Source organism: Oncorhynchus kisutch, linkage group LG26 (genome assembly GCF_002021735.2).
Source record: "Oncorhynchus kisutch isolate 150728-3 linkage group LG26, Okis_V2, whole genome shotgun sequence".
In the NCBI taxonomy this organism is placed as follows: Eukaryota; Metazoa; Chordata; class Actinopteri; order Salmoniformes; family Salmonidae; genus Oncorhynchus; species Oncorhynchus kisutch.
The window spans coordinates 31,005,654-31,026,378 of NC_034199.2; the positions used below are offsets into that span (position 1 = coordinate 31,005,654).

At 41.2% G+C, this 20,725-nt stretch overlaps 1 protein-coding gene across 2 annotated transcripts in view; it reads left to right on the forward strand.

Annotated features, from left to right (window-relative positions):
• The first annotated feature begins 4,954 nt into the window (after positions 1-4,954).
• Positions 4,955-20,725, forward strand: part of pde1a (phosphodiesterase 1A, calmodulin-dependent) — an 86,382-nt gene continuing 70,611 nt past the window's right edge. Inside the window, exons 1-2 of one of the 2 annotated variants that reach the window (XM_020462077.2) lie at positions 4,955-6,217; positions 11,070-11,096. In XM_020462077.2, coding sequence (XP_020317666.1) covers positions 6,117-6,217; positions 11,070-11,096 — 128 coding nt within the window. In that variant the 5' untranslated portion in view covers positions 4,955-6,116. Of the gene's footprint in view, positions 6,218-10,424; positions 10,590-11,069; positions 11,097-20,725 lie in introns of those variants that run through there. The other variant, XM_031805862.1, reaches the window with a different exon arrangement.

The following is a 20,725-nucleotide window of genomic DNA, read 5'->3' on the forward strand; positions in this document are numbered from 1 at the left end:
CCTAAGTGTATGTAAACATCTGACTTCAACTGTATATACTTTGTTGTGTTCTATACTATTCTACGGTATCTTAGTCACTTAATGTTTACATATCTGGCATTACTCATCTCATGTGTACGTATATACTGTTTTCTATACTATTCTACTGTATCTTAGTCCGTTCCGCTCTGATATCTCACGTCCATATGTATATAGTCGTAATTCATTCCTACTTAGATTTGTGTGTATTGGGTATATGTTGTGTAATTTGTTAGATATTACTTGTAAGATATTACTGCACTGTCAGAGCTAGAAGCACAAGCATTTCGCTACACCCACAATAACATCTGCTAATCACGTGTATGTGACCAATCAAATTTGAATTGATGAGGCTAAGCTAGATGAGGCTCTGCCATATTGTTTTCATCTGTCTGTCCGGTTCATTAAGATCTTCTATCACAGAACGGCTAGGGGATAGGGTTTGTGTACTGGACTTGACTGTCATGATACCAACTTTAAATGAGCAGTTATACTTTTTCTTTACAAGTTCTGAGCATATCACACACCTGAAGGGTAAAATGTAAATCACCTTGTATAATATTTTACTGCCGTTGGAGATAAACATGCAGACAGTACTGTCAGTAGGTCTGTAGGTACTTAGAAAGCCATTTAACTAAAAGGTGTGTTATAACCATGTACGCCCCCACACAGTGCTTTCTCTGCTAACCATCAACTTCCTGTCCTGACGATGATTGTTTTATCTGAGCTCTGACATCAAGGCTGTGTGTCTGTCAGTGGATTACTGGGTCACTAAAGCTTGAAGACAAATGTTTATAGAAGTCAAATCATGTTCATTATTGGCCATTCACTGGTCTGGCAGGTATCTGTCATTGTATCACAGAGGATTGAAAGCAGAGTTAATCAGAGCAGATTTAATGCCTTTGCCCCTTAATGCCTCTTGCGTGGATGGAAACTGTGTGTGTGTGTGTGTGTGCTCTGTATCAGATGTACACTGATGACATGCTCTGGCTTTATGCAGGGGGTTGAAAGGAAGGATGTGGATGTGGCCTTGAGCAGCACACTGTAACATAGCCTATATACTGTAGGTTAAAGTAGAGTACGTACGATTCTATACAGTGCCTTGCGAAAGTATTCGGCCCCCTTGAACTTTGCGACCTTTTGCCACATTTCAGGCTTCAAACATAAAGATATAAAACTGTATTTTTTTGTGAAGAATCAACAACAAGTGGGACACAATCATGAAGTGGAACGACATTTATTGGATATTTCAAACTTTTTTAACAAATCAAAAACTGAAAAATTGGGCGTGCAAAATGATTCAGCCGCCTTAAGTTAATACTTTGTAGCGCCACCTTTTGCTGCGATTACAGCTGTAAGTCGCTTGGGGTATGTCTCTATCAGTTTTGCAAATCGAGAGACTGAATTTTTTTCCCATTCCTCCTTGCAAAACAGCTTGAGCTCAGTGAGGTTGGATGGAGAGCATTTGTGAACAGCAGTTTTCAGTTCTTTCCACAGATTCTCGATTGGATTCAGGTCTGGACTTTGACTTGGCCATTCTAACACCTGGATATGTTTATTTTTGAACCATTCCATTGTAGATTTTGCTTTATGTTTTGGATCATTGTCTTGTTGGAAGGCAAATCTCCGTCCCAGTCTCAGGTCTTTTGCAGACTCCATCAGGTTTTCTTCCAGAATGGTCCTGTATTTGGCTCCATCCATCTTCCCATCAATTTTAACCATCTTCCCTGTCCCTGCTGAAGAAAAGCAGGCCCAAACCATGATGCTGCCACCACCATGTTTGACAGTGGGGATGGTGTGTTCAGGGTGATGAGCTGTGTTGCTTTTACGCCAAACATAACGTTTTGCATTGTTGCCAAAAAGTTCCATTTTGGTTTCATCTGACCAGAGCACCTTCTTCCACATGTTTGGTGTGTCTCCCAGGTGGCTTGTGGCAAACTTTAAACGACACTTTTTATGGATATCTTTAAGAAATGGCTTTCTTCTTGCCACTCTTCCATAAAGGCCAGATTTGTGCAATATACGACTGATTGTTGTCCTATGGACAGAGTCTCCCACCTCAGCTGTAGATCTCTGCAGTTCATCCAGAGTGATCATGGGCCTCTTGGCTGCATCTCTGATCAGTCTTCTCCTTGTATGAGCTGAAAGTTTAGAGGGACGGCCAGGTCTTGGTAGATTTGCAGTGGTCTGATACTCCTTCCATTTCAATATTATCGCTTGCACAGTGCTCCTTGGGATGTTTAAAGCTTGGGAAATATTTTTGTATCCAAATCCGGCTTTAAACTTCTTCACAACAGTATCTCGGACCTGCCTGGTGTGTTCCTTGTTCTTCATGATGCTCTCTGCGCTTTTAACGGACCTCTGAGACTATCACAGTGCAGGTGCATTTATACGGAGACTTGATTACACATAGGTGGATTGTATTTATCATCATTAGTCATTTAGGTCAAGATTGGATCATTCAGAGATCCTCACTGAACTTCTGGAGAGAGTTTGCTGCACTGAAAGTAAAGGGGCTGAATAATTTTGCACGCCCAATTTTTCAGTTTTTGATTTGTTAAAAAGTTTGAAATATCCAATAAATGTCGTTCCACTTCATGATTGTGTCCCACTTGTTGTTGATTCTTCACAAAAAAATACAGTTTTATATCTTTATGTTTGAAGCCTGAAATGTGGTAAAAGGTTGCAAAGTTCAAGGGGGCCGAATACTTTCGCAAGGCACTGTACATCCAATTACCATTTCTGCTTATGTTTATTGACATATGCCCTCTCCGAGGGAGATTGACATTCACACATTTATTAGTGTGCACTGTTGAAGGGAGCTTAGCTTCCTACGGCTAATTTGTTATTCATAAATAAGACATTCATTCTTTAGGATTATGGAAATGGCCTTTCTGCATAATAATATTATTGCAGGAGAAATTAGTTTTACATTGCCCTAGAACTAACTGAGCTATGTTCTCTACTGTAGAATTCTGCCCAAAGACAATAAGACAGAAAGACGTGGGATGCTTTTGTGATGCTGAATGGAAGTAAATGTTATGTATTTGGTATACAGTTGTCCTTCAGCGCTTCAGGGAAGAAAAACAGTTTGTTTAAAAGAAAAAACGACTTCAAGCATTAGAATAAGCTTCCCTAAAACCAATACATAAAAAGTATATAAAAAAATAATAAGCTCCCCTGTCTCTCGGCATCAGGTCCATTCTTCTCTGTTCTTATATATATATATTTTTTTTTTTACAGCAGTCAAGTCATTACCCTCTGTACTAAGAAGCCATTTGTATAACAATAAAATGTGTGTTACCACGGCAACCCATTTTATCAATCACGAAGCAGGGAGCAAATAGGAAGAATAACGTTTGATTGATTTGCTCAGGGTGAATGTTCATGTTGTTGTTTTCCAATTATCTTGGAATGAAAATAAGTTCTGACAGTCAAAACATAATTTCTGATTACAACAAAACATCTGGAAAAGGCACTGCCTTCTGAAGGGACTGTATACACTTGCTCCTCATCCCCACCCTTCCCCAATACACGTGTAAATTGTGCCTTCCTGTATTATACTTATGCAAAAAATATACAGTATATTCTACTGCCGTTTACTTTATGTTCGTATTCTTATCTTTTATTATTTATTATTGATGTTGCATTGTCAAGAAGGAACCTGCAAGCAAGCATTTAGTTGGACGATGTTTGCCATGCGTATCCCGTACACACAACTAATACAACTTGAAACTTTTGCTGATCTTTTCTCTTCTCTTCTCTTTGTTATTGAAAACTATAGGCTACACTGTTACGGAGTGTAAACACTTGCTTTCACCAATCCCTTGTAATTACAGTAAAATACTGTGGAAAAACAAACCCCTCCCCTCAATGAATTTCATTAATTCATTGAATTAATTCCGATTACAGTAGCATTTACTTTTTTACAGTATAATAGAGTCAATTTTAAAGTATTGTACTGTGTGTCATGATACCGTATTTATATTACAGTAGGTGTACTGTAATATTAAATACAGAATTTTACTTGCCACCGAGCTACCTGTAAACTACTGTCAAATTCACAGTAACCCTTTTACAGTGTAATCTGTGAATTAGGCCTATACCCTGTGAATAATTGCTTACATTGCATTATAACACTGTCATAGTACACTAGGTCTAAACCTGCAAGCTGTAAGTAAAGTGTTATATTGTTATATATTGTGGATTGTGTAATCTTGCACATGATATAGACTATCATGAGGAGCTCTCTTTTTCCACTCTAGATTCATTTAATAGAGGAAATGTGCTTCTGCTTGGCGTGCCATGCTAATCTGAAAACAATTGAGTTGTTCTGCGTGTTGCTATCTCCTGTTCTGTAATTATATGAAGACAAAGCAAGCAGACCTCAATGATATGATTAGGATTATTCTGTTCCGAGAGACCTGCACAGTGCAGTGTGCACCCTTGAAATTAATTCTAGGTAGAGAAGTGACGTGGTGAAATGGAGAAATGTGTTAATCCATTGCAGTGTTATTGCTGTTCCAGTGATACTATTTCTCAGTGGGATAATAGCTACAGTATAATCTTATATGTTAATCACAAAGAGGTAGCCCCTTTCTCTGTTGGACCTTGTTTTTCTCCAGCTTCTGCCATTATTTTTGAATGATTAAGGGCACGTGTAGAGTACTGACCTTTAGCACAAGCCTTCTAGCTACATTACCTTTATCTCTCCATTCTTATATTCCCTCTCTTTCTTTTCTTCCCTCTTTCTCTATATTTTCTTCTTCCCTCTGTCCCACTAATCAGCCACGGTGCCTGTTTTGCTTCACAAACAATCGGGACATTTTCATCAGATCAGAGCTCTCCATTCCTTCCTTCCTGCAGTGAAAGCCGGAGTGACAGTAGTGGAATGGGGGGGTGAGATGTAACAGCCTCAGCAGCAGGACAATATACTGTAAGAGGAGGCACTGAGGAGTCAGGATGCAAGATGCTGCTACCGATCTGCTTTAGTTCATTGCTACTGCACCTTAGTGATAATAAAGGAACCAAACGCAGCAAGCTCTAGGACTTGGATCTATTATACAGCTGCCGATGCTCTGCTTCCCTGGCTGCCTCAGCTGTTTGTATTTCCCTCAGCGAGGCGCACTGAAAGATTTCTAGGTGGGCTTGCTAATTATGCCATAAGCAGCTGATGCTAATTGAACATCTCTAGCATCTCTCAATGGAACTGCCTGGACAAACGTAATGTGAGAGCCGTAGAGGATACTGCTGTTACAGCTTGTGATGCGCATCTACTGGCCACATCATGTTACATTGGATCTTGATGTGAGGAAATGCAACTGAACTCCTCTTGGTGAGAGAGGAATCTCTACCTCTGCTTCTGTGTGGTGGAGCCGCTCACCATAGTCTGACTGCTCTGAACGCTCTGTGATCGCAGGATTTGGTGGTGCTGACCCTGTCGTGTCTGATACCATCTGCTACTTCTGCATTTCCGTACCGCACCAACCCTCTCTGTCTGTCAAAGGAACGCTACCCACCTACCTACCTGCACCGATGTCGTGGATGGATGGAGCATTGCGCAGGAGTGCTCTATAAAGCAGCGGCACCATCAGTGTACACAGAGCAGTAAAACCGCATGGTGAGAGAGTGATCAGAGAGGTGCAAGAGAGAGAGACAGAGAGAGAGAGAAAGAACCAGAGAGAGAGAGAAACAGAGAGAAGTACTAGAGAGAGAGAGATAGTGTGAGAGAGAGAGAGGAAACAAAGAGAGAGAGGTACTCTAGAGAGAGATTAAATCATCTGACAGTCAAACAGTGAGTGACAGTGTGTAGTGGAGAGTGGTTCCTTCCTGCCTGCCTGACAGAGCTGCAGTGTGTGAAGCCGCTGTCTCTCTCTACTCTGATAAACTAATAGGTTAATGAGACAAGTAATGCAGGTGCTGTAGAGAGGAGAGAAGAGACAATACTCCCGTGACTACAGCACAGGGAGGATGCTCTGAGGACCAGACTGAGGAGTGCTCTTACGATTCAGGGATTCACACTGCAGAGTGCAGACAGAGGTCTGCTGTACGTACCTGAGATACCGCAGTTAACCGCTGCACCTTATAACACATTCAGCATGGATGAACTGTGTACATACACAGATAGCATGGACAAAAACTCTCTAAAGTACCCAAAGACTGAGCAGACAGAGAAAATGTGGATGCGACTCAAGGGAATGTAAGTTTTCTCTTTCTTTCATCCCTCCTCTTGTGTTTAACTTCCCCAGAGAGGGACTGACTTAGAGGCATGTGATCTGTAAGGGTGGTTGAAAGAGTGAGGTTATTTCAAGCTCTTGTGAAATGTTTATTTGTTATCAGAAGTGATGCCGTGTTGATGCCGTGTTCTGTCGCGTTTCTACAGTATCTTAGTTTTCCATCACTGTGCTGTATATTGAAGCACGTTTAATAGTATTCCTATGTGCACATCTTTGTTTTGTAAACAATACATTAGTGTGTATAAAGCACTACAACTGTAGGTGTGTACATTTCATGATTTCAATGTATGTATGAACAAATGTACCTATCAGTGGAGGCTGCTGAGGGGAGGATGGCTCATAATAATGGCTGGAACGGCGCAAATGGAATGGCATCGACCCATCCGCTCCAGTCATTACCAAGATCCCGTCCTCCCCGATTAAGGTGCCACCAACCTCCTGTGGTATGCAGGTAAGTACATACCTTAGCATATTCGTGTATACGTAAAGCAGATAGGTATGTAGGTAAGTTGGTAGTCAGGTAGGTACCTGCACTTGTATTTACCTACTGTTTTTACAGCAAATTAATGAATGAATTCATCAATTCATCAATGAATTAATGATTGAATGAATGGAAGTTATAATGGTATAATATGTGTTCTTCTACAGTTGTGTTTTTACCGTCTAATCAATATGTTACCACAACAAATTGATCAAGCTAAATACAGCTGGCAGCATGATTAGACTAATATGCTATTACATAATATATAATTTCACAGCTTGCAACAAATGAATGGGTCAATTATGTAGCTGTTAAACTTGTATCTGACAAACATGTGTCTCAGTAGAAGCAAACTGTTTATCACTGAAGCTTGACTAAACCCATTATGTATTCAATAGTTCATTATAACGTGCAGTCACGCTCTATATACACGTTTGCGCCTACACACACTCTACCGCTGAAATCTCTGATCACATAGTCCTCAGTCACACCCTGTCCCCTGAGCATCTCCACCCACCCACGCACGCACACGCACACACACACATACACACACACTGCTCCTCTACCAATCTGAAGTGTGGGACAAGTTCTCGCAATGTAATGCCCTGAATACCTGTGGCTCGCTGGTGCAGGAGACAGACAGGTGTGTTGCCATGGAGCAGAGGAGAGCAGAGGAGTAGTGCTGACTGTCGTGTCTGAGAGAGAAATGGAGGAGAGAGGAGAGGAGGGGAGAGAAGAGAAGAGGAGAGGAAGGGAAAGGGAGGAAGAGAGAATAGGATAGGAGGAGGAGAAGAGAGGAAAGGAGGGGAGAGGAGAGGAGAGGAGGAGAGGGGAGTAGAAGAGAGGACAGAAGGCGCAAGGGAGAGAAGAGAATAGCAGAGGATGGAAGAGGAGAGGAAGGGAGGAGAGGTGAGAAGGAAAGTAGAGTAGAGGAGAACAGAGGTTAGAGTAGAGTAGGGCAGATATCTGTCCATTTTTAGGTGGGCTGATCTAAGTCAGCTCACTGGTGGAAACGGTGACCACTGACTGGCTGTTTCTGGCTGGTTGGGTGGCTGTCTGGTTAACTGGCTGATTTCAGAGATTAAAAACATTCTAATCACCTCAGCTCACAAAGAGCAGCGCACACACACATACACATTATTTAATCAAATCAAATCAAATGTATTTATAAAGCCCTTTTTTACATTTAGTCAGGCATCTCCACTGAGCACTGGTGTCACACTGAGCCTCTGTTTACAGTGCATTCGGAAAGTACTCAGGCCCCTTCCATTTTTCCACATTTTCTTAATTAAGTTACAGCCTTATTCTAAAATGGATTCAATAAAAAAATGTCTTCATCAATCTACACACAATACCCCATAATGACAAAGCAAAACAGAAATACCGTACCTTATTTACATAAGTATTCAGACCCTTTAATATGAGAGTCAAAATTGAGCTCAGGTGCATTCTGTTTCCATTGATCATGCTTGAGATGTTTCTACAACTTGACTGGAGTCCACCTGTGGTAAATTCAATTGATTGGACATGATTGGCAAAGGCACACACCTGTCTATATAAAGTCCCACGGATGACAGTGCATGACAGTGCAAAAACCAAGCCATGAGGTAGAAGGAATTGTCCGTAGAGCTCAGAGACAGGATTGTGTCGAGGTGTCAGTGGCCTCCACCATTCTTAAATGGAAGACGTTTTGAACCACCAAGACTCTTCCTAGAGCTGGCCGCCAGGTCAAACTGAGCAATCGGGGCAGAAGGGCCTTGGTCAGCGAGGTGACCAAGAACCCGATGGTCACTCTGACAGAGCTCCAGAGTTCCTCTGTGGTGATGGTAGAACCTTCCCGAAGGACAATGGCCTTCATGGTAGAGTTGTCAGATGGAAGCCACTCCTCAGCAAAAGGCACAAGACAGTCCACCTGGAGTTTGTCAAAAGGCACCTAAAATACTCTCAGATCATGAGAAACAAGATTCTCTGGTCTGAAGAAACCAATATTGAACTCTTTGGCCTGAATGCCAAGTATGCACGTCAGGAAGAAATCTTGCACCATCCCTACAGTGAAGCATGGTGGTGGCAGCATCATGTTGTGTGGATGATTTTCAGTGGCAGGGACTGGGAGACTAGTCAGGATCGAGGGAAAGATGAACGGAGCAAAATACAGAGAGATCATTGATGATAACCTGCTCCAGAGTGCAGGGGGACATACAGGCAGACATCCAGGGGGACATACAGGCAGACATCCAGGGGGACATACAGGGTCACATACAGACAGACATACAGGCAGTCATACATGGGGACATACAGGGTCACATACAGGCAGACATACAGGAAGACATACAGGCAAACATACAGGGGGACATACAGGCAGACATACAGGAGGACATACAGGCAGACATACAGGGGGACATACAGGCAGACATCCAGGGGGACATACAGGGTCACATACAGACAGACATACAGGCAGTCATACATGGGGACATACAGGGTCACATACAGGCAGACATACAGGAAGACATACAGGCAAACATACAGGGGGACATACAGGCAGACATACAGGGGGACATACAGGCAGACGTACAGGGGGACATACAGGGGGACATACAGGCAGACATACAGGGGGACATACAGGCAGGCATACAGGGGAACATACAGGGGGACATACAGGGGGACATACAGACAGACGTACAGGGGGACATAAAGGCAGACATACAGTCAGACATACAGGGGGACATACAGGCAGGTGTACAGGGGGACATACAGGCAGAATTACAGGCAGACATACAGGCAGACAAACAGGGTCACATACAGGCAGGCATACAGGGGGACATACAGGGTCACATACAGGGGGACATACAGGCAGACATACAGGGTCATATACAGGGGGGCATACAGGGGGACATCAAGGCAGACATACAGGTGGGCATACAGGGGGACATACAGGCAGAATTACAGGGGGACATACAGGGGGACATACAGGCAGTGGTGTCATCTGCTTCATGGCCCACGTGCCATCAGGCAACTCCACCAGCTACATCCCCGTGCTTGAGTTTGACGGGGGTGTCACCATATGAGTTGAACCTCCGCCCTCCGTCAGAGGAACATCTGCTGAGTCTAACCGCACCCGTTATTTCCTCTCTGCCTTTGACTGGTTTTTGCTGCTCTCTAGCTGCTTGTGGTTGAGCACTCTTCCTGTCCTTCTTCCGCTTCTTCTTCATCTTTCTTGTTTCAGTGTTACCAGAATTCTGTTTCAGGACTGGAGGAGTCATCAGGTCATATCAACTCGGTTCATTCACAACAACATACAGGGGGACATACAGGGCCACATTTGTCAATATAGCAGTCCAGGAGGAAATCATTTACAAAATGATTAGGCAAAATTTGAGTGATTTAGTTCTTATCTCCTAACTTCTCGTTAAAGATGGTTTAAAGTTTTTTAAATAAAATGAGACAAACACATTTTGTGTGATGCATCATTTACTGCTGTTGATGATTGCTGTGAGTGTAATAATTTATCTCCCAACATTCCTCCTATTCACTGGATCTTCACACCAGATGAAACATGTGGGTGTGTGTGTGTTCTTGTTGGTGTGTGTGTGCTCTTGTTTGTGTGTGTATGTGTGTGTGTGTGTGTGTGTGTGTGTGTGTGTGTGTGTGTGTGTGTGTGTGTGTGTGTGTGTGTGTGTGTGTGTGTGTGTGTGAGAGAGAGAGAGAGAGAGAGAGAGTCCTCCCCTACCCTACAGATAGAAGGAGACTGACTGGAGAGAAGAGGGAAAACAGGAAAAAGAGCTCCTTCATAACTAGTCTGAATCCCCCAGACAATACTGCTTCATAGCAGAAACACACTCATTATTTCTTTCTAGGTCAGTTCCTCTCAAATAGAGTTCTGCTAAATACTACATTTCCCAGAATGCACTAGTTTAACACTAAAGTTGACCTCAAGGCCTTCAAAAAAAAGCCAAAGAAATGCAATGGTTGGTGGAAATATAATTGCCTATCCTAAACACTACGGTGGTATCTGGAAGTGTGACCTGTCATATTCAATTAAATGTTCTATCACTGAGTGGAATTTCTTTGAAATGCACTGAATTAAATTCTACTTCCTGTAACTAAAACTCAAATTCAACATCAACAATTGAGTTGAATGGGAGTCAATGAAAAAATTCTGAATTGAGCCCAACCCTGCTATTTAGTGCACTACTTTTGACTGAAAATCTCTGGTCAAAAGTGCACTATAGGAATAAGGGAATAGGGTGCCATTTGGGCTGCAGATCTATCTCAGAGCGATGGTGTACTTTGTATGGCCTATTCATCTAATGTACACTCCTCATCTTGTTTTTCAGGCAGAAGTACAAAAACACATCTCAAAGGTACGTCCCATGGTGTCTGTCTGTCTACTGTCTCTCTACTTTATCAAACATGCCCACATGCTATATAATGATACCAACTCTTCTTATCTTATGCATACAGTCATTAGCCTACAAATGTATAACACAAAGCATTGGTAGATGTTGCCTTAGATCAATCTTTCAACAAACAATCTGTTAGCGCTGAATTGTCATACGTAAAGAGAATTTATTTAACAGTAAAGTATCTATAGGGTGAAGCTTATGAGGCTCTTGTTGTAGCTTTACTGTATGTGGGTTTAAATACTTGATTCATACTAAACAGTACTGTGTGGGTTTAAATACTTTATTCATACTTTACTTTACTGTGTGGATTTAGAGAGTCTTGTTACTACGGTTGCAAAATTACAGGAATTCCTGGTTGGAGGAACACAGAATTTCTGCTTATTCCCTCCTGATTCCGGGAATCCTCCAACTGGGATTTCAGGAAAACCAGGGAATTTATTGAAAGTTCCCGGAATTTTGCAACATTACTTGATACATCCCTTTCCTATAGACTGGATGAACTCCGGTGGGGTCAGTGGCTCTCACAAAGAGCACATTCAGATAATGTTAAGTTGGATGAAGTGGCCTTCACACACACACACACACACACAAACACAAACAGAGGGAGACACACACACACACACACACACACACACACACACACACACTTCCCAGCTGCATTATGCATTCTCCTGTTGAACGCTTGCATTTATGTAACATGCTCACAGAGAGGTGCTCTTCTACAATGGCCCTTGTCGGAGACAGTCAGGCCCTCAGCACAGCTCCATCTGTCTATCTGTCTTTCTCTGAGATGTAAGGGTGGGTGTGGGTTGTGAAGTGTGGAGAAATATAATGATACAGAACTCTGCATTAGTATTCCACTGCAGTACGTAGAGCCAGGTGCAACAGAACTGAACTGTAAAGATGTAGTTATACAGTATTCAACAGAACTAAACTCTAGATATGTGGTTATACAGTATTCAACAGAACTAAACTGTAAAGATGTAGTTATACAGTATTCAACAGAACTAAACTGTAAAGATGTAGTTATACAGTATTCAACAGAACTGAACTGTAAAGATGTAGTTATACAGTATTCAACAGAACTAAACTGTTTGAGATGTAGTTATACAGTATTCAACAGAACTAAACTGTAAAGATGTAGTTATACAGTATTCAACAGAACTAAACTGTTTGAGATGTGGTTTTACTGTATTCAACAGAACTGTAGCAATGTGGTTAGAGGGTGACAGAAAAATCTGAGCACCAGAACAAAGTTTTTCGTTAGTCGTCGCATCTCACAGTGCATTGACAGACGGTGCGATACCATCCTGTGTTAATTGCATCTCTCCATGAGAGATTAGAGTGTACAGTATTTGGCCAATGATTCAGGGAGCAGTCGCTTAAGGGAATGGATTTATTGTCCATTCTCTGCTGGGTTAAAACAGGGTTCAGTGATTGATAAACTATCATTCTGATACCTTTTCATGAATAGATAATGTTAGTTAATGGTTTTGATTGAAACAGTTTTTGAAGCAATAATGACTTTCAAACATTGAATCATATTTAGAGTCATTTCAGATGGCCCATAGAGTTCTCTCCACTAGAGGTACCTGATGAACTATCCCACTCAATCCACTAAATGTGACATCAACAGGGGATACGATACAGTATGTTCAAAATGTGTTCACTTCAATCAATCAATTGGAATTTAAAAAAACAAATTCTGGAAAGCGCCGTTCAGATTTAGCTTTGAGGATGCCATAGCTAAAATGGGCCATCTGTTTACTGAAGCTCTAGCTACTGTTAGAGCGTAATAGCTTTTCATCAGGCATCAATGATATGAGCAGAACAGATATGAGTCAAGCTGTGACTTCAAGAGCCAACTGTCAGTCAAGCTGTCTCAGTAAAAGTGTGAAGGGATGATGTATTCATAGTACATGCAGCTTGTCTCCAGAGTGAGCAGAGGCCAGATACATAATGCATAGTGCAGACCTACAGATGTAGGATCTTAATTTAATCACTATTTTGTTGCTGATCATTTTTCTGTACTGCAGGAAAATGCAGATGAGCTTTGAGATTTACATAAATTCATTGAAAACCCACACTAAACTAGGGCTGGGCGATAAATCAATATCAATAATTATCGAGGTAATTACTTCCCTCAATAACGATATTAAAACGTTTAGATTAATTTTCGATAATGTCGATATAGTGTAATTAGGTACAGCAGTCATTTTCACCTCAGCAGGAACGTGCGGAGAAGTGACAATATGCACGTGGAGAGGTATACACTCACTAAAAACCACTTAGCACCTCGAGTGATGGAGTCGCCAATATTAACCACAAATAATTAGTGAAAACAGTGGTAGTGATGTAGGTGAAAACAGTGGTAGTGATGTAGGCGAAAACAGTGGTAGTGATGTAGGTGAAAACAGTGGTAGTGATGTAGGTGAAAACAGTGGTAGTGATGTAGGTGAAAACAGTGGTAGTGATGTAGGTGAAAACAGTGGTAGTGATGTAGGTGAAAACAGTGGTAGTGATGTAGCTGAAAACAGTGGTAATGATGTAGGTGAAAACAGTGGTAGTGATGTAGGTGAAAACAGTGGTAGTGATGTAGATGAAAACAGTGGTAGTGATGTAGGTGAAAACAGTGGTAGTGATGTAGGTGAAAACAGTGATAGTGATGTAGGTGAAAACAGTGATAGTGATGTAGGCGAAAACAGTGGTAGTGATGTAGGTGAAAACAGTGGTAGTGATAGCCAAGGAGAAGGGGCAGCTTCCAATGAAGAAATTATTGATAAAAAGGGTTAAACTGTTTCTGCAATTTGGAAGTGGTTTGGCTTTTTGAAGTCCGACAAAAGAGCAGAGCAATGTTCGGTGCAAATTGTGCCATAGACAGGTGGCTGCGAAGTCTGGTAATACAACAAACCTTTTTCAACATCTGAAGCATCTGAAGCAAAATCACTCTTTGAAACATGCAAGTTTGAGTTTGCACCACGGTATTGATAAACGCCCCTCAAGCACCAGCCAATCTAAGGATGTTTGCCCGAAGCAGTCAACACTGACAGCTTTTATTCCCTACGAGCAAACATCGAAAAGATGCTATTAAATGCTATTATGCATTGCATTGCTAAGGACATGCTACCAATTATCACATTCGAAAAGGAAGGTTTCAAGAGGCTTATCCCTGGCCGCAAACATGGAACAATTTTCCTTCAAGTATAATTTGAAGTGTAGCTCACTTAATAAATAAAAAATGTAACCTTCATTTAACTAGGCAAGTCAGTTAAGAACATCTTCTTATTTACAATGACAGCCTATCGGGGAACAGTGGGTTAACTGCCTTGTTCAGGGGTAGAATGACATATTTCTACCTTGTCAGCTCAGGGATTTGATCTAGCAACCTTTCGGTTACTGGCCCAACGCTCGAACCATGGTTTGTTCAGGCATTCTTGAGTTTGAAGCAGATATGCACCTTTTAAACATTATTTGAATAATATTGGGATGATTATTGTTATCGAATGAAAAAATATATAGATATCGTGATAATTTATTTTCCATATCACCCAGCCCTACACTAAACACACAGTTATATTAAGAGTATTGCACTTTTCATGTAGCCTACTTTTGGCCAGCTAATAGCCAAACCACCGATCAAGCAAAATTATGGACAAAACGTTCAAATCAGGTTGCTGCAGGATTTGTTGGCAGTGACAATATTCAAATCAAATGTTATTTGTCACATGCGCCGAATACAACAGTGAAATGCTTACTTACAGGCCAACAATGCTTTAAGAAGTTAAGAAGAAAAATGTGTTAAGTAACAAATTGCTAAGTAATTGTTTAAATGTTTAAATAATGGTAAAAAATAATTAAACAGCAACAGTAATATATAAATAGCGAGGCTATATACAGGGGGTACCGGTACAGAGTCAATGTGCGGGGGCACCAGTTAGTTGAGGTAATCGAGGTAATATACCTACATCTAGGTAGAGTTAAAGTGACCATGCATAGGTAATAACATAATAAAAGAGGGGTCTGGGTAGCCATTTGATTAGCTGTTCAGGAGTCTTACGGCTTGGGGGCAGAAGCTGTTAAGAAGCCTTAGAGCCTAGACTTGGCCCCCGGTACTGCTTGCCATGTGGTAGCAGAGAGAACAGACTATGACTAGGGTGGCTGGAGTCTGACAATTTGTAGGCCCTTGCTCTGACACCGCCTAGTATAGAGGTCCTGGATGTCGGGAAGCCTGGCCCCGGTGATGTACTGGGCGTACGCACTACCCTCTGTAGTGCTTTGCGGTCGGAGGCCGAGCAGTTGCCACACCAGGCAGTGATGCAACCAGTGCTCTCGATGGTGCAGCTGTAGAACCAATGCAGCTGAATCAATATAGGTCAACTGAAGATCCTACAACTCTACTAAGTACCAGTGTGCAAAGTACTTATGTATTACTTAAATATTTTTTTTTAAGTATCTGTACTTTACTGAAGTAATTATATTTTTGACAACTTTTACTTCACTACATTCCTAAAGAAAATAATGTACGTTTTACTCCATAGATTTTCCCTCACACTCAAAGGTACTCATTACATTTTGGATGCTTCGCAGAACAGGAAAATGGCCCAATTCACGCACTTATCAAGAGAACATCCTTGGGCATCCCTATTGCGTCTGAGTTGGCGTACTCATTATAACACAAAAGCTTAATTTGTAAATTATGTCTGCGTGTTGTAGTGTGTCCCTGGCTATCCGTAAAGTATATTTTTGCAATTACATTTACTTTTGATACATAAGTATATTTAAAACCAAATACCTTTTAAACTTTTACTCAAGTAGTATTTTCCTGGATGACTTTCACTTTTACTTGAATCATTTTCTATTAAGGTATCTTTTCTCAAGTATGACAATTGTGTACTTTTTCCACCACTGCTAAGTACTTATTCTTTAGTATAAATATCCTTTAATAAAGTATCCCTGACTCTGATTTCACTCTAGCTATACTTTCTGTCAAGTCTGCATCTCTGAACCCTTTCTAAAAGCATTCAGTGTAAAAGCAATAGTTTACTTGGCCAAATGCTTACACTCAAGCCCTCTCTAACATATTATCATATCCAACACTATTTTAGCCAATGTTCCTACATTTTATTTCCAAGGGTGTAAAAGCTTTTGATCCAGCATATAAATCAAGCTGTGCCTCTGACTGTGTGGCCACGCACGCCTCCAACTCAATCATCAAGTTTACGGACGACACAACAGTGGTAGGCTTGATTACCAACAACGACGATACGGCCTACAGGGAGGAGGTGAGGGCCCTCGGAGTGTGGTGTCAGGAAAATAACCTCACACTCAACGTCAACAAAACTAAGGAGATGATTGTGGACTTCAGGAAACAGCAGAGGGAAACCCCCCTATCCACATCGATGGAACAGTAGTGGGAGGGTAGCAAGTTTTAAGTTCCTCGGCATACACATCACAGACAAACTGAATTGGTCCACCCACACAGACAGCATTGTGAAGAAGGCGCAGCAGTCACCAAAAGCACTCACAAACTTCTACAGATGCACAATCGAGAGCATCCTGGCGGGCTGTATCACCGCCTGGTACGGCAATGCTCCGCCCACAATTGTAAGGCTCTTCAGAGGGTAGTGAGGTCTGCACAACGCATCACCGGGGGCAAACTACCTGCCCTCCAGGACACCTACACCACCCGATGTTACAGGAAGGCCATAAAGATCATCAAGGACAACAACCACCCGAGCCACTGCCTGTTCACCCCGCTATCATCCAGAAGGCGAGGTCAGTACAGGTGCATCAAAGCTGGGACCGAGAGACTGAAAAACAGCTTCTATCTCATGGCCATCAGACTGTTAAACAGCCACCACTAACATTGAGTGGCTGCTGCCAACACACTGACTCAACTCCAGCCACTTTAATAATGGGAATTGATGGGAAATGATGTAAAATATATCACTAGCCACTTTAAACAATGCTACCTAATATAATGTTTACATACCCTACATTATTCATCTCATATGTATACGTATATACTGTACTCTATATCATCTACTGCATCTTTATGTAATACATGTATCACTAGCCACTTTAACTATGCCACTTTGTTTACATACTCATCTCATATGTATATACTGTACTCTACACCATCTACTGCATCTTGCCTATGCCGCTCTGTACCATCACTCATTCATATATCTTTATGTACATATTCTTTATCCCTTTAAACTTGTGTGTATAAGACAGTAGTTTTGGAATTGTTAGTTAGATTACTTGTTGGTTATTACTGCATTGTCGGAACTAGAAGCACAAGCATTTCGCTACACTTGCATTAACATCTGCTAACCATGTGTATGTGACAAATACATTTGATTTGATTTGACAGTCAACTGTCAGTAAAAAGCATGAAGAGATGATGTATTCATACGGGGCGGCAGGGTAGCTGCAGGGTAGTGGTTAGAGCATAGGACTAGTAACCAAAAGGTTGCAAGATTGAGTCCCTGAGCTGACAAGATACAAGTCGTTCTGCCCCTGAACAAGGCAGTTAACCCACTGTTCCTAAACCGTCATTGAAAGTAAAAATGTGTTCTTAACTGACTTGCCTAGTAAATAAAGATAAAATTCATAGTACATGCAGATTGTGCAGAGGACAGGGTATATGGCAATAAACTACTTTTCCTTTTAGTATCCCTGGTTTTGACTCCTCTCCTCTCCATCTATACCTTGTGTCATGCTCAGTAGCTACGGTACGTCTGTGACTCCAATGCTTCTGTTGTGTGCACAGAACCCTGTCCCTGAAGCATCTCCATCTCATCTATTCTGTAGTGTGCATGTATGCTCAGTGGCTCTGTCTTTCTGTCTTCCTGACTCTCTGTGGTCACTAAAGATCCCATGGCCATTATTGTAAGAGTAGGGGTGTTAACCCCGGTGTCATGGCTAATTCCCAATTTGACCCCCATACTGTACAATCATGGCCTCCTGTTAATCGCCAGCTTGGCTCATTCATCCCCTTTCCTGTCCTCTGTAACTATTCTGGGGAATTGCTGTAGAGGACACTTGTTTAGCCATAACTACAAGAATGTCTGAACAATATCTTAGACTAAGATACAACAGGCAGTGAATATTCTGTCCTGGCTTTTGTGGAATTCCATGTTGCTCTCTTGTCATTCCTTTTTCTGTTAGAATCCCTTGATGTTGACTGTGTATTCTCAACAGAACTGCCTGTCTGCTCCTCTCTCTCCTCTTGATTAGACCCTGCAGCGCCAGGTTTCCTTACAACCAATTCTGACATACAATGAAAGTGTTAGTAATGCAGTTACCAATTCCCCACATTCAATATGTCTCACGTACAGTACCTCAGGCTCCCTCTAATGATTTCGGTAAACAACCAAACATCAAGATTAGGTTTCATATTTTTGAAATAGCTAGGCTATCTGTTCAGCTTATTACCTGTCCATTGACATTTGTCCAACTTGTTGTATAGTATTTCATCTCTCTATCTAAACAGTTCATTGTACACATGTTGGTCTTTTATCAGCCATTTTATCAGTTCTTTCATATCATTCAGCATGTACTAATAGCTGAAAAGGCATCCCTAGTGAATTTATATTTATCTTAGCATCAACACTTTCGTTATAGTAGGTTATAGAGAGACAAATCATTCCATTTCATTGTTGCTATAGCAGCACATATGTATCACTGTCTGGGGCCACGGCTTGAGGATGACGCACAGTGCTGTGAATGAATGCATAATACAGGGTTTCAGGATGAGAGCCCCAGACAGGATGAGAGGTTCACTATATGAATGGTTCATCACTAACAAACACTGAATCCCAGGAATTACAGGATGTGTGTATGTATACAGCAAGTACAAGACTAAACAATCCACTCAGCATACTGCCAAGCCTTCCCTATAGCCCCACAGGGCTAACAGGGCAATCACAATCACATGCTAACAGCCGAATGGGGTTCCGCTTTTTTTCCATGTCACAGATTGAAATACGGTGAGAGCTAAATGCAGAGCTACAGAGTGGTGAACTGTTTCCTTCCACTCCTGTCAGGGCAATGAGACCATGACCAGACCAGCCACCAAACCTGGGTTCAAGTACTATTTGAAATAATTTCAAATACTGTATTTCAGCTCAATTGAGCTTGCCTGACTTAATGGACCGATAGAATAGTCCTAAAATAACAAACTGTGCCCATCTGGCATTCCAGGCAGGATAGAGCAAACACTTTAAGTATCTGAAATATTTGTAATAGTATTTGAACCGAGGTCTGCCAGGCACTTACAGGAATACTCTCACTAGGAATTTCCCAGGAAGTTAACAGTCATAAAATAGAAGACAAGCAACCTGCTCTGCACTGACTATGTGCTCCCTGTCTGTCTGTCTGTCTGTCTGTCTGTCTGTCTGTCTGTCTGTCTGTCTGTCTGTCTGTCTGTCTGTCTGTCTGTCTGTCTGTCTGTCTGTCTGTCTGTCTCTGTCTGTCTGTCTGTCTGTCTGTCTGTCTGTCTGTCTGTCTGTCTGTCTGTCTGTCTGTCTGTGTCTGTCTGTGTCTGTCTGTCTGTCTGTCTGTCTGTCTGTCTGTCAGACACCGGGAGGAAAGACATTACAAGCTGTTGTACACACACACACACACACACACACACACACACACACACACACACACACACACAGTTTGACAGCTATACTAGACACATAGTTATTAATAATTCAGCTACACTAGACACATAGTTAGTAATAATTCAGCTATACTAGACACATAGTTAGTAATAATTCAGCTACACAAGACACATAGTAAGTAATAATTCAGCTACACTAGACACATAGTTATTCATAATTCAGCTATACTAGACACATAGTAAGTAATAATTCAGCAACACTAGACACATAGTTATTCATAATTCAGCTACACTAGACACATAGTTATTCATAATTCAGCTACACTAGACACATAGTTATTCATAATTCAGCTATACTAGACACATAGTTAGTAATAATTCAGCAACACTAGACACATAGTTATTCATAATTCAGCTATACTAGACACATAGTTAGTAATAATTCAGCTACACTAGACACATAGTTATTCATAATTCAGCTACACTAGACACATATTTAGTAATAACTCAGCTACACTAGACACATAGTTATTCATAATTCAGCTACACTAGACACATAGTTAGTAATAATTCAGCTACACGAGACACATAGTAAGTAATAATTCAGCTATACTAGACACATAGTTAGTAATAATTCAGCTACACTAGACACATAGTAAGTAATAATTCAGCTATACTAGACACATAGTATTTCATAATTCAGCAACACGAGACACATAGTAAGTCATAATTCAACAACACTAGACACAGTTATTCATAATTCAGCTACACTAGACACATAGTTATTCATAATTCAGCAATACTAGACACATAGTTAGTAATAATTCAGCTACACTAGACACATACTAAGTAATAATTCAGCTATACTAGACACATAGTTATTCATAATTCAGCTACACGAGACACAGTTATTCATAATTCAGCTACACGAGACACATAGTTATTCATAATTCAGCTATACTAGACACATAGT